Raw genomic sequence first — 15233 nt, 5'->3', positions numbered from 1 at the left:
TTCATAGAATTCCATTAAAATACAGGTTTTATAAGTAATGTAGTTAGACTATATTTCTTTATTTTTATTTTTTTTGTCATCTGAGTTTTATGAATATGTAAGTATTTGAAGCTTGATCTAACTACAAATTACGATCTTCTACGGAAATTCGTAACGACTACCCAATTTTTGTTTCATTCTTCGGATTTTATTTATAAATCAATATATTACGTACCTAATTCTCATGATCCTTGACCTAAGGTTGCCTGGAAGAGATCGCTGTATTAGCGATAAGGCCGCCTTTTTGTACTTTTTTTCTATTGTTTGTGTTTTTTGTTATTATTTTGTTACTGGTGCAAATAAAGTATTCATTCATTCATTCATTCATATAAAACTTCTTCAAAAGTACAAAAGTAAACTTTATTTATTTAGGTTAGGTATACCTGATTCCTCAAATTCTAAATTAAATTAGTTTCTTTTTTATATACCTATTCAAGTGAAATTTTTTATTTCAGTATCAAAAGAACGATAAACAAAAACAACGATTTATCAAAAACATTTATTACATTCGGTACATCAGTAACAATGAAAAATCAATCTTTTATTTCAAATCTTATGGCACATTTTCCTATACCACTCCGGATCATTTTTGGCGGCAGTTTCTGGGCGGCCATCTTTGTATCTATAGTGGAATTCGGATACACCACGGCCTGGAGTTCCGTTTACAATAAACTTGCAGAATCTTTCTACCATTCGAGCTTCCCATTCTTCGGATACGTAGTGGACTGATTCGTATTCTACTAGTACCTGTTAATTATGGATGAAATATGATTAAGTATTTAGATATTTATTGCAAATCGACCGTTTAGAACGTTAAAATTCACCACAACATTATACTCAATATTATACTCCCACCTAACGCGTAGCGAAAGCGTAGTCCAGTGCTACATGAAAAAAAAAAGAATAAAGATTAATAATCTGTATTTTCACCTGAACGGTATACTCATTTTCTCCCGCCTTGCAAGTAAAAGCATAATCCTTCGGTGCGATGCCATTTTCTCCGTGTTGATACAGTTGCAAGTCTACCCATTCAATCGCATGCACTTCTCCGTTTGGTAAGGATACTACACCGGCTTCGAATCTGAAAATATTTAGTTTTTAAAGTGAAACTTTTATTACATCGCCTCAAACTTTTTGGTCTGTGTAGCGCATGTCGCGTGACGCACAATACGTACGATAATTATCGTACAAATACGATAATTTTTTTTATAGTGTGAAAAAAAGTTTCACTTTTACCGTGGAAAATGTGAAGATGTGAAAAAGTGAAAAAAAGTGAATGAATGAAAATTGCTTTGAAAATACATAAATACATAAAGCAAAGACAAGATTAACAGAAACAGCAAAGGGTGGCCTTATCGCTAGGTAGCGATCTCTACCAGGCAACCCAACAATCAGAGGAAACACTCATAGATGTGTTTAGATGTGATTATGAATAGGTACGATTTATTTTCTTTTTTCAAATTTATTCGAATTTTAATGAAATAAATAACACAGTAGATCCTATAACTAATCTTTAATAGGCTACTTCAAAGTTCAAACGGTTCTAATTTATAATATGTATAAACATTTTTTAAGAAGGTACAATATAAACCAGAAAGTACCTGGACGCAGTGCAGGGTTGACAGATCACGCCCACGCTGAGACTGACGCCGTTTTGTAGGAAAATGTGGTGGAAAGCGTATCTGTGCATTAGCGACCAGTCGCGGGTGTGTCCTGGGAATTATATTATTAACTTGTTTAGAAGTAGAATAAGTAATATATATAAGTTTATTTAAAAAAAAAACAATTTTAAATACGTGTGTCGATATGTTTCGAATTATTTTCGAACACTGGCTGATTTAATGGAATGGTCATTGGTTTCTTCCTCACGATCAAAATTACTTTAAAGAATATGATTTTTTATAAACGGATACAAATTGAAATTCTATATTTAAAACTTACCAAAGCTGTGATCCCGGAAGGATGGTAGAGTCAATTCAAAGTTTTCATTTTCGATGCTGAATTTGCACTTCAGTGTTCCAAATTGTTCGTAGTGTGATTGATGTGCCCTGGATTAGTAATTAATTAGATAATATAATATTTTATTTACTATCAAGTTTCTATTAAATACCTATGTAATAATGTACCTAATATAAAATCAAACAATCAACTAGACGGGGTGTGCGGACCGCGAGTGGAAAGCTAGTATCTAATATAATAAACTATCTGTATAATATAGAGGTATTATTTCAACTCACGTTTTCAGGCCTTGGAAGTACTCCTTGCTCCACTTCTCTCTAGCTATCGATTTGATGACAGCTGGCGGATGTAGGTCGGTGTCGTAGTCGAAGTAATTGCTGGTGGCTGACCATTCGCCTGTGAATTCCACGTCTACCACCTTTTCCGGGTCGTTTTGGTACCTAGAGTGAAAAAAGGAAAATGTGTAAAATGATTAAATACCTGTACAATATGTGCATAATACATAATATTATATCCATAAAAATTGTTTGCTTATTAATTAGACGTGTTTGTCCAAGGTCCATGTAATAAAATATCCATCTATAGGTACCTATTATATTTATTAAGTATATCTTTTACTTTAATATAATAAAATATTACAGTTTCCATGAAATAGAAATTATTTACATATTATATTATTTATACAGGGTGTCCCACTATTGGTATACTAAGCGCGAATGAACTTGTAGTTTTGTATACACTGATCACGTAAAAAATACTTAAACAACAAAATAACATGAAAAATTGTTTGCTAAATTTTTCCTGAAAATCCATGTTTTCTTCTCTAGCTTCGCGCAGCCGGCATATACCGCTTCGCTAATGTGAACATTTTGTCTATGAAAACATAATCTTAAACGATAGGTCACATGCTGGTAGCAAAGCTGGGTGGGTTGCTTGTTATGGATGTACACATAGAGTTTAAAGAATTCATCTATTTGAAAAAAACTGCGTCTGGAATTTTATAAGTATTTTTTACGTACTCAGCGTATGCAAAACTTTGAGCTTAGTATACCAACAGTGGGACACCCTGTATAATATGCTTTTGTATCATTAATTTAAAAAATTATTCTCTGATAATTTTTAAACTATATTTTATAAACAAGATGCAATTTTTACTTTTTCTGTAAGTGAAGAAAGAATATAAATGAAATTAACATACCACATCTGCCCTTTGTAGGACAATGTCCATTTCTTCATCGGCTCTACTGGAATTATTTGAATACCTTCAGCACCAAATTCACCAATTTCTGCCCCAAACAGGACCGTGTCGGGAATCTTCTTACTACAGAGCAGACCTTTTTCAGGCAACTGAAATATAATATTTTTCGTATTATTTTTGTAGTACAGAAAAAGCAGCAAGCATCAGCCTTTAGTTAACTAAGTATTTTTATTTTTAGATATTTTTTCTATCGTTTTCTATTTTATGTTCGTTGTGTATGTTTGTATGTGTGTGAGTATGGAAATAAATGTTTTCTGCCATTCTAATATTGTTTTTTTATCGTTTTAATGATCGAATATTCCTTCCGAATCCCAGTAAGTACCTACTTGGTGTTATTTTTTTATGTATTGCTGAAACTTTTAACTTACCCCAATATAAAATAAGCCGTTACACATGCCCATAGGTCGACGTTCGCACCCCATAACAACATAGATGCCTTTGTCGGACTCATCTTTTTTTGATGAGATAAAGAATACTGCGTCGAATGCCTGCAAAAAATATTTATTTATTTTTTTTATTTATTACTAACCAATACACCAAACATGGGAAACTTATTACTAATTTATACAAAACAAAGAACAGTACAGTTTATTAGGCGGCCTTATCACTTAGAAGTGATCTCTTCCAGGCAACCTGGGCAAAAGGTAACAAGCTACTGAAATTTCGATGGTAGGAAGAAGAAAAAAAGCCAAGGAACAAAAAGAACAAGATAAATAAATAAATAATAATAATTATAGATATACAGGTAGATATTATATAATTATTGATACTGTTACATATAAATAAATATACTACACTCGAATATACACAATTATATTTTTAATAATAATATATACAATTTACGCATATACATAAATAACTATAATTTATATACATGATACATATAATTAAATACATACATACTACATAAAACAAGTATAAATAAAATAAATAAAAATAAATAAAGCTTTATTTTGTCCATAAGATATAGTTACAGTTTCAGTTACAATTTAAGTACAGTATTAGAACAGTTTAGATACCAATCAAGATAATACAGTTAAATAAAGTTAATTTAAGTACTAGGTAGGTTTCTATATGGACCCCGTACGGGTAAAAGCCTCCCCCAAAGAATGCCACTTGTCCCTGTCTTGGGCTAAGTTTAGCCAATTTCCGCCAGCGACTGCTACTATTTCGTCAGCCCATCGGGCCCTTGGTCGACCCCTTGTCCTGGTGCCTCTTGGCCCCGACCATTTCACTGACCTGAGGGTCCATCTGTTGTCTTTGTAACGAGCCAAGTGACCCGCCCACTTCCATTTACCCTTCAGTGAAAAACCTAAGGCATCACGTACTTTTGTTTTTTTCCGAATGTCGGTGTTCCTTATTCTATCTTTAAGTCTGATGCCTAGGCAGCTTCTTTCCATTCTTCTTTGGGAAGTCTGGATTTTATATCTAGTTTTGTGGTCGAAGGTCCATGTTGGGCACCCATAAGTGAGGCAGGGCAGTAGTGCTGTGTCCATGACTATTTTTTTAGTTGCAACTAGCAACTAGCAAAACAAGTATAAAATACTATAAATACATACATATACATATCTGTGTATAGATAATAATATGAAAATACATAGTTAATGTGCCGAGTTGAAAGCAGAGGTGAGAAAATGTCGTCGCAAAAGGTTTTTAAATGAAGATATATTTTTAGCTTGTCTAATAGGCAGTGGTAAAGAATTCCAAAGATTGACAGCAGTGGCAACAAACGATTTAGCGAGGAAGTGAGTACGTCGAACAGGAACACTCAAGGTGAGTCTATCAGCCGAGCGAAGAGAATAGTTTTCATTGTGCAGGAAGGAAAAATTGTTTTTAAGATAAATAGGAGCAGAAGGATCAAAAAAGATACGGAACAGTAATTGCAACAAATGGAGATTCCGGCGAAAACGGATGGGGAGCCACTTGAGCTTTTTTCTGTAGATAGAAACGTGATCGTATTTTCGAAGGCCGAAAATAAACCTAATACAAAAATTTTGGAGTCGCTCAAGTTTATCAGTTAGCTCTACTGATAAATCAGGAAAACATGCATCAGCGTAATCAAGAATAGGGAGTAGAAGGGGTGCTAGCATAATTAAAATAATAAAAAATATAATGTGTAAATGTAGCAACAACAAATAAATACGTATTTATTAAGTACCTTATAGGTAAAGTGATTAGTATAACGATATGATATGACTACCTATAGGTTCTTTTTTTAATTTATACATTGGAGACAAGCGCACAGACGTAAAAAATCTGCAAGAATTAATGTGAAATGCATCTTCTTCACAAAAGAAAAGGCGTCTTCAGTAACAATCTAGTACCTACTAGTCAATCAATCCAATCCAATCATATTATTCAAGAATTGTCTCTATATAAGCTACACTCCATAATTAGTTAATCTTGTTATTACTATAACAATAAACAGTATAAAATTAAAAATATTATGTCAATCGACCGCAAGAAGAACATTGTGGTTTTAGGTACATACATGATGTGGTTACAACACAAGATCACTTTGTTTGTGTTATTCTTATTGGATAGTAAATAAAGATATCCAATAAAGATATTCGATAGGTAGTAAGTACTTAGTTAGTGCAATGAAAGGGGTGCTTTGTCGGTTTCAAACTCAAACATTTATCTATTCAACTAGACTTTTTTCTAGAAGCATTTTTGAATCGTCATTACATTCGGATTCGGATACGGAAAGCAGTTTTACGGAAAAGAACCGACTAGAAACTCCGTAGTTGCCTTGTAGTTATTCTATGGTAGAGCTATAGAGTCTCTAGGCCGCAGATCGTAAGGGGCCCCAACATGCAAAAACTAAAAGGTTACATCGACGTAGACACTATTAAACATGGTACATTTTGTTTATAATTAATGTTCCTGTTAGATACTACATATTAATTCATAAAAAAGGTCATGAAATTGAAATCACTAAGCAGGTTAGATATGGTAAAAATTACCTGTTAATTGCTTAGTTAAATGAAAATTCAATGAAGTGCTTGACCAAAGGGCGCTATTAGAACTTTCGGCTCTACCCTCAATATATAGCTACGAATGACAGTGCCTACCTACTCGTCAATATAAATAAATGAATCAATCAATTAAAAATAATATAATTACAGTGTAAATATTATTTATTTTGTTTTACCTTGGCGTGGTCACTTAGAGGTTGCGCTCGGTCCATTTCAGCTGGATTTGCTATAGCTTTGACGCCCTGCCCCGCCCTGCCATCACGACCTGCTGCCTTGTATTTATTGGCATACTGTAAAAGATAAAATTCTATATGTATTATATTCATAGAAAATATTTAAAATATGTGAGATTCTAAGTTATTTACATTTTTTCAATAGAGCTCGTGATAAATCATAAGTACTTTACTTACCAGATACCTCTATCTGTTAGATATCTCAAGAAAACAAGTAAATCTTCACTTAAAAATCTATCAAAAATTAATTGTTAATTAATTATGGAAGTAATTTATTTAAATTAAAGTAAGAAATATTTAACAGTTATCACAAGATATTATTTATGAGTTAAAAGGTGATTCAAAAATATAAATCTTATAAAAATAATATTAGTCTTAGCTATGTATTCAATTCGATTTAATTCATATGAAATATTTTTATAAGTACCTAACCCTTAATGACATAGTAAATTATCTAATTATTTACTTTGAATACTTCTTCACATGATCGGTTTAATGTTGGTTTAATGACTCAAAACATAATCTTTTAAGTCAAATCATATTATCATCTACATTCTACAATGTCACTAAGCCCGCTTCATCACGATTTTCGTGAAAAGCCTATATAAGACATTTCTATAAATTTCAAATTTTCCATGCCTTTGCCGGGCAATCATTTAACTTAATACCAAATTTTTTCGTGAAATATCAGCAAACATCTTCACAATTTTTTGCTATTATTATTATTTTTAATTTTTCGATTCAACAAGAAAATACATCCCCGAAAAAAATATAAGTAGGTACTTACTTAGTGCCATACAGTTTAAAAATGACACCGCAATTTTTCACGAATTTAAAATCACTCGAAAATAATAAAAAACAAACTTACTTTTCTAAAATAGTACAAACACGAAAACACAGCATGTTTCAAATAGTACCACTTTCCCGGCACTAAATACACCCCAAATATGGGTTTAGAATCCTCTTTATACAGAATATAATATATTAAAATTATAATAAAAATAGCGATCGCTATCAAGAAAGCCATGTTGAAGACTAGACGACACTGCGGTTTCATTAATTAGAGATAGCGATACAGTATCGGCAGGGTCGGATTTAAGTATTATAAGGCCCCATTTAGTGCCTTTGTGTCTTCAACATTATAACACACCTGTGAATAAATTGAAATCATTGTCAATATCAATATGTGGAATATACCAACCCGCACTTGGTCAGCTCGATTAAACCATTCTATGGGGCCTTTTAAAGGTAGGACACATTTTCTGATGATGATGGAACAAATAAAAATATTATGGTCAAATAACGAAATACTGATAATATATTTTTGATAATACTATACAGTAACAAAAATATATTATCAGTATTTCGTCAGTGTTTTGTAAGCTAATTCAATACAATAAGATTAATTTTATACTTTACTAAAAATTGTTAACATACATTATGTATTTACGCCTATAGCAATAGGCATGTTACACAAAACATTGAGCAGAATACATACATTTTGGGGCCCTAAATAGAATATTTTGTAAGACTTTTTTGATAAACTCCGACTCTGTATGATAAAGCTATTGACAATTTGGTGTGTAATAATAACAATTGAATTTTTTATTATAACTGCTTATCGTTCAAGTTAAATAAACAAACTCATACCTATACTAAGACTGTGAAATGGTGCTAAAGACTATTCATTTATATTTCTGATATGTTATACGTTATGATCCTGCGGCTTTACTCGTCAGGTAAAATTTAAAATAGACCGTAATATCTCCCTTTTATTTCTTTATATCAAACAAATGTTTTTGTGAGTGTATTTCACCTTGGGTATAACTTTTATGTGATTTGTCAATATTATTTTATGTAGATAGAAAACATGACTTAGGTATTAGATAAGTTTAATTCATAATTTATTTGTAAGAAATTACTTCCAAAGTGTTCCTATTGGTTAAAAATACTATAGAAATGACGTAAAAATAATATCAATAATTTATTCCTAATAATCATAATTTCATATGAATTCAGGTGCGATAAGCGTGCTATTTTAGTTATTCGCATGAAAGTAAATACTAATTTACTTAGTAGACGATAACATTGAATAAACACGGATAGTGGAATTGTAGGGCTTCTAGATTGTCACGGAAGAATTCTACCTATACCCGTGGCCCCGTCGTTTATGTGGCTTGACGGAACACAGTGGGGTTTTGGTCGGTAGGAATCCGACATAACCCGCGGCCCTTTCCCCGGACGCCGTGGGTATCTATGCAAGATTTCCCCACTTAAAAAAAAAAAAAAAAAAAAAAAAAGAAAAAAAAAAAAAAAAAAAAAAGGGCTTCTAGATTATTCTACAATATAGCTTTTAGAACTTAGTTGAATTCCCAGATTTGATTACTGGATAAAAAAATTGTATTTAAAAAAAAACTGTTTAAATTTAGACCATGAATTATGAAATAAGTAAAGCAATTTAAGTACATGAATTAAGACCGGACCGAACTAAAGTTTTAACTTACCTTTGAATATTTATTTTCCATAAAATTTCAAAGATTCGAGAATATTCCGTGAATTCCCTTATTTAAAATACTTATGTTTTGTATCCGTCATAAGAGCAGCAGTTTTAAATAGTGTTAAACAGGGAATTTTATATTATCTGATTATAGGTACTTAAGTACTAGTTAATTATTATTAATTATGAAAATGACTATTAAAATAATATTGGTAAAATAAAACTGGCGAAGTGCAAATCGGACTCGCACACCAAGGGTTCCGTATGACAGTCGACAGATTCACTACTTCTTTTACACCCTGTATATATCAGAATAGAATTATGTACTAGGTTTAAATATAATTTACTTGCACATGTACAACAGTATGATATATGTACACAAGGTGTTATATAATTTGATCTTTATCAAGATTATTGATTGTAGAGATTCGACATTTATTACATCAATACCTAATTATCACAATATCTTGTAGGCATGTAATTAGTAGTTGTTAGGTAGGAGAATAAAAAAAAAATGATTTAAAGATATTTATTTCAATAAAAATTCAAGTAACATACTTACACACTAAAATTATCTTAAGTATTTATGTAAACTATATTTTTAAATAGGTATTGACATTTGTACAATTTACGAATTTACACAATACTGACAATACAATCAACAATTTGTAAAACATCATTAATTAGTAATTAGTTGTCTGGATCACTGTGTGTATCACTGTGTGTATGCCGGTGCATTTAAATCAAACGAGCGAATGCTCATTCTAACCCTGCTATGTGAAATTCTTTTAGTGTAAACAGGCGTAGAGCATTCTTTCGTTGTTCTTATTGCGTGAATATAATGCAATGCAACGTTCTAACTTCTAATACTGAACAACACTGAATACGAGTTTTCGTTTGCACTAAAAGATTATAAGATAACGAAAGAATGCTCTTGCTCTACCTCTAGCTCTGTGTCTGTGTATCGTTTGATGCAAAATGCTCCGTAACACAATCAAAAAATTCTCTCAGTAATAATTATAAATGCAAAAATCTATCTCTCTGTTTATTATGTTAGGATAAACGGCAGCACCGATTTGGATGCAATATTGATACGTTTTAAAAAAAAATTGGGGGATGAAATTTTGCTCTCGGTTTTCGCACATACCCTCATAAATTCATATATAGTAGAGAGCAATTCAGCAAGAAGCATACGTAAATTGCAGCGTTGTAACGAACCCCATTTATGTAAAATTAGATAACAAATTACCCTATCATTACGCACATATCAAAGAACTTTGGTTTGTATACTTATTTGCTATGATATTTTCATTACATTAGAGCTGTGGTAAGTAACATTTCTTTGTGTGCTATTTACATACTAGATATCTAATATAGAATCTAATACAATATTAAGAAGAACACATTTGTAGTATTTATTTTATAAATTAGTATGACATTTTGTAATTTATTTATTTATCATTTCAAGTAAGTAACTCATACTTAATTTAACACATCAATATGTCTAGATAACTATTTATTTGGATTAAAAGACAAGTGATCATAAACTCGATAAGATTCTTCATAACAATGAATCATTCGTGTTTCATAATTCAAAGATAAGATGATCAAAGACATTTTGGTAAGTAAGTACTGAGTACAACCAAAGCGGATTAAAGCTACATTTTTTCCGTTTAGAATGAAAAAAGCCTGTCTTTTTAACCGACTTCAAAAAAAGGAGGAGGTTCTTAATTCAGCCGGTATATTTTTTTACAACCATTTTCTATCTTGATTTTTATCTACTTATACGAGTAAATAATAAAAAACAATAACTAATCACTATTTCGATGCCCCCATAATAGTTAAAATATACAAGAATATGTTCACAATATCCAAGTAAAGATTGAGAGCTGCGAAAATATATTCCTCTGGTGAGATGCTGTACTTGTGTTTCCCGCCCATCATTAGCTGTGTATCATAGACTAGATACATAGAGAAGAGTAGTACTCCCAAGGACGCGTACACTAGGCGAACTATGTCGTTGCGAGGGATGAAAATTGTTATCAAACCTGTAATAGGAATTTTAGTTAAATAATAGCACGCAGTTTCAATATCCCGGTACGTATTCTATCATTAAAGATTGAGTCATTTCGTAAATATTGATCATAATTTATGTAACTAATAATTATTTATCAAAACCCTTACCATCGAAATTGATTTGATTTGGATTTAATTTTCGATTTTGATTCAATTTAGATGTTGAATTTTTGCTTTGCAACCAATTCGGGTTTTATAACTAGATCAAGTAGTAAAACATAATAAATCAAATGTTAATTGTAACAACTAACGTCATTCTCACTTAGTTTAATTTTAAAAACCTTATGTGAAAAGCATTTCATAATATAATATATTAAGCTTGTTATTTTTAAAGTACGTACGTACCAAACATAAGAAGTACCATAGACGCGGCAACGAGCGCTCCGCCCATCATGGTAAAGTCCCATTTCGTTTGGAAAGCAAATAACGTAAGTCCCAGACATACTGCAGCTGTTATGCCCACAGCTATGAATACCTGAAAATTATTGAAAGTTTATACAGAAGACATGCAAATGTTTAAAGCAATTTAATCACACTTAATTACACCGAGTAAGTATATATCCGATATGTAATTTGACGTGATTCTATTGTGTGAAATGTTGAGATGAGTAGGTAATATACATAATTGTAATGATTAAATCGCTTTTAAAATCGGTTAAAATGCATAAATGTTTACATAATGTGTTAGTACTGTTTATATAATAATATTTACGAACCTAGATATTCGGGAACACAAGATAACACTATGCTGCAACATTTTCAGCTGGATTTCTTGTTGTGTTATTTTATGTTTTTCGACTGCATGTGTATGCATATTTTTTCAGCATTGCGGATATACGGATAGACAAACTCACTTATTTATTTTTTCAATACTTTAATATTGTTAGTTTATGTTAGGAAGGTGATGAATTTTATTAGTTCCATTTAGTGCATTTAACACATACCTCGGTAGCTTCATACGTGCTAGAAGCGACGCCCAATAGGAAACTCTGGGCCAGTGTGAAAATGAATAAGAAGATAAAATTCATCGGTGTTGTCCTTCGCACGTTTTCACAGCACGCCATGGCTATAATGCAAACAAACGTCACTACTAGCGCTATCCAACTGAAATTTATTAAAAAATAATTATATATTAGTATCTTAGATTAGTATAATATTCGGTATAAGTATATAACTGAACAATTGTTTAATATAAGTATGTATATTATATTTAGGATGGTTTGATTTTAACAGTAAATTAAATGAAAATATAATCAGAGGCCTATTTTAATTTTCAAGTCTCTACGTAATAGGCTGTTTCAAGTTGTACTGAAGGGATTCGTAATTCTAAGAAATAAATTTGCATACATGCAGTACTTATTATTGGAAATACATACTTAGATAGGTAATGATGTCTGTCTGTTAAAATATATGGCAAAGAAATAGAGACTAAAATATAGAGCTAAATACATTTTTTTTCGCTATAATTTTTAGTTTTTACAATAAAAAACATTATCTGACTTTGTATCTATGATGTTATATGCAAAAGGTCAACATCAATTTGAATTTGATAAGCTGTCATTTGATATCGTAAAGGCAACCACTGAAAATCAGTGTATTGCACTGAGTGGCAGGCCTATTGTGGCCTACATTCTATATTTAAGTTACATTTAAGTTACTTGTTTCATTTTATTTGTATCTTTTTATGTATCCATAATAAACGTATTTCATTTAATAAATTGCAAATGAGCAAAGCCGCGGGATAAAAGCTAGTATATTCACAAACAATATGTACTTACAATAGATAAGGATTGCTTCTCACGAACACTTTTGTTGGCTCGTGGAAAACGAATAGAGCAATGAATCCCATTGTAACCAGCAGTTGACACATAAGTATGGAGTATACCTGTGGAAATAATCCATACTTAATATTATAAATGCGAAAGTAACTCTGTCTGTCTGTCTGTTACTCAATCACGCCTAAACTACTGGACCAATTGGCATGAAATTTGGTATGGAGATATTTTGATACCCGACATAGGCTACCTTTTATTGCGAAATATGTACCACGAGCGAAGCCGGGGCGGACCACTAGTAATACACTGCAGTTGCTTACATACATACAGTTGAAGCTAATAAAAGCGTGTTAAAAAAGACATGTTGATATTAGATTAAACTTTTATTTATATATTTTACATTGTAGTCTTCAAATTCACTGAGGAATTTGGGTTTTCATGGAAAATTGTTATGCCATTTTATATATTTTATTAAATATAGTTTGAAATACTTAATACTTTTTGATATTATGAAGGAGATTCGATATAATGATATAATATTAGGTATGTATCCGGAAAAAAGATTTTGGCATGAACGGCCATGATAAAGGCCATGAACTTCTAAAATATAAAAATCTATAAAAAAAAATGATTGCAGTTTTTGTTTAATTTTTATATGGTAATCTCATCATTTTGTTTTTTGAAATGTTAATAATACAACATCTGGTAATACCCCATATTTGCATACTCGAAATACATGATAACTTGCACAGGTAAATACATATGTACTAAATTTCCTAGAACCAACCAAACATAATGCATATTATTTTGAAGATAAAGTTATGACTCATATTTCATATAAGTATACATATTTAGGCGCGCATAGTTGTATTTTAATCTAGATTTTTGCGTATAATGTAAAGATAAAAAAATATGTTCGAAAAATACCTACTTTCGTATACCGTATACATTACAAGTACTTTCTTCTTTTACAAGTTTCTTTCACATCGCAACGGAGCGATTTTATGAAACGATTTTTCTCTACATTTGAATCGTGTAGAGTACCTACAGCAACAAATACCTACATTCTTTAGTTCAAAGTATATCACTTATATGCACATAATAATAATATGTATGTGTTTCATAAATATTAGAAACAATAACATTAATTATTCTTACCTAGATGGATTATTAGAAGGTATCTGCATAGTTACAGAGTACAGACACAGATTTTATGAATAGTACGTTAGGTTTTATTACCTAGGTAAGTAGATACTTTATATTATTTTTCCTCAAGAATGTTTTGAATGAAATGTTAGTTCAACATTCGTATTTTTGTATTGTAGGTATAGAATCCCGTAAAACGGCTAAACTTATTTAAATGTAATTTTAATCACAGATAGTTTAGACTTTGAACTATTACTATATCTATTATATTAGCATTATTTATATTTTACAGTTATACCGGTGTCATTTGTATAAATAATATAGTATATACCTAAGTAGTGTAGTTAGGTACCTTTCGTATGAATGCCTTTCGTATTGATTGCTCGCTAAAGTCGAATTGCTCCATGCCGCCATCTTCGAACCTTGATGGATCCATGTAGACAACTTGCTGAAACGGTAAAAATACGTTTGCAATAACAGTATTACTTCCTTTATTTTTATTGAAGAATACAACATAAAAAATAGTTTCCTCGACTAATGATAAACTATGAAATCATAAGTGCATATTGTTATTTCAATTTTTAAAGTTTATCAATATCTATGTCACATACCTACTTCTAGAGCACTGAAACACAACCGATTATTACGAAAACTGATTGTTAACTACAGGTAAAATGTATTATCTATATATCACATGAAGTGAAGAGTTTCCGTGAATAATATGGACACTTTTATAATTAAAATACATATATTACCTGGGCCATGTAGACGCGACTGTTGTGCCAGTTTATCGTTATGATACTGATAGGCTGGTGATAAGGTTTTCGTTTCTTCGATAAAAGAAACGATACCAACGGCCAACCTTACCTGCGTTCTTTTCGCAGTTTATTGGAAATTCGTGGAAATGATAAGGTAAAGTATGTAAAAAATTAAATATAGCTCCGTTTTAAGTTGAATCACAGTCGTAAGACAAAAATTAGGTGATTGATATTGTTTTATTAATCAGTAATTGTGTGGTAGAGTGATAAATCATAGTTTTAGTCATTATGACGTCACAACAATCTATGTAGAGTACTTTGGAAGTTTATTCACAACTTTAATTACTTAGTCATATCATATCTATACTATTTAATATTATAAAGCTGAAGTTTGTTTAAACGCGCTAATCTCGGGAACTACTAGTCCGATTTGAAAAAAAAATTCGGTGTTAGATAGCCTATTTATCGAGGGAGGCTATAGGCTATAATATCATCTCGCTAAGACCAACAGGAG

General features: G+C 31.2%; 2 protein-coding genes across 4 annotated transcripts; both read right to left on the bottom strand.

Annotated features, from left to right (window-relative positions):
- Positions 1–524: 524 nt before the first annotated feature.
- LOC123694597 lies at positions 525–7495 on the bottom strand. The gene is made up of 9 exons (XM_045640069.1): positions 7336–7495; positions 6411–6524; positions 3625–3744; positions 3197–3345; positions 2277–2438; positions 1981–2087; positions 1641–1752; positions 970–1120; positions 525–786 (listed from the first exon to the last, which is right to left on the bottom strand). Exons 1-9 carry the CDS (start codon positions 7492–7494, stop codon positions 586–588), a joined length of 1275 nt encoding a protein of 424 aa, XP_045496025.1. The 5' UTR covers position 7495; the 3' UTR covers positions 525–585.
- A 2202-nt stretch (positions 7496–9697) lies between these two features.
- LOC123694252 (protein lifeguard 1) lies at positions 9698–14779 on the bottom strand. 3 transcript variants are annotated; one of them, XM_045639639.1, is made up of 6 exons: positions 14717–14779; positions 14314–14409; positions 12819–12925; positions 11985–12144; positions 11386–11515; positions 9698–11012 (listed from the first exon to the last, which is right to left on the bottom strand). In XM_045639639.1, the coding sequence occupies exons 1-6, from the start codon at positions 14723–14725 to the stop codon at positions 10783–10785; spliced, it is 732 nt and encodes a 243-aa protein (XP_045495595.1). In that variant the 5' UTR covers positions 14726–14779; the 3' UTR covers positions 9698–10782. The 3 variants fall into 3 exon arrangements, with proteins under 3 accessions (XP_045495595.1, XP_045495596.1, XP_045495597.1); XM_045639640.1 differs by lacking the exon at positions 14717–14779 and adding an exon at positions 14573–14688; XM_045639641.1 differs by lacking the exon at positions 14717–14779 and adding an exon at positions 14577–14603.
- Positions 14780–15233: the final 454 nt, after the last annotated feature.

This window comes from Colias croceus, chromosome 9 (assembly GCF_905220415.1).
Source record: "Colias croceus chromosome 9, ilColCroc2.1".
NCBI classification, from domain to species: Eukaryota; Metazoa; Arthropoda; class Insecta; order Lepidoptera; family Pieridae; genus Colias; species Colias croceus.
This window is presented reverse-complemented; position numbering and strand designations above follow the sequence as displayed.

Excerpts from the sequence above, each read along its gene's own strand:
- LOC123694597 (XM_045640069.1), bottom strand. The coding sequence starts at position 7,494 with ATGGCTTTCTTGATAGCGATCGCTATTTTTATTATAATTTTAATATAT. Across the intron at positions 6,525-7,335 it reads GTTTGTACTATTTTAGAAAA|TATGCCAATAAATACAAGGC; the intron begins GTAAGTTTGTTT and ends TATCTTTTACAG. Across the intron at positions 3,745-6,410 it reads CTCTAAGTGACCACGCCAAG|GCATTCGACGCAGTATTCTT; the intron begins GTAAAACAAAAT and ends TATTTTTTGCAG.
- LOC123694252 (XM_045639639.1), bottom strand. Across the intron at positions 12,926-14,313 it reads GAAAGGCATTCATACGAAAG|GTATACTCCATACTTATGTG; the intron begins GTACCTAACTAC and ends TTATTTCCACAG. Across the intron at positions 12,145-12,818 it reads AGAAGCAATCCTTATCTATT|TTGGATAGCGCTAGTAGTGA; the intron begins GTAAGTACATAT and ends AATAAATTTCAG.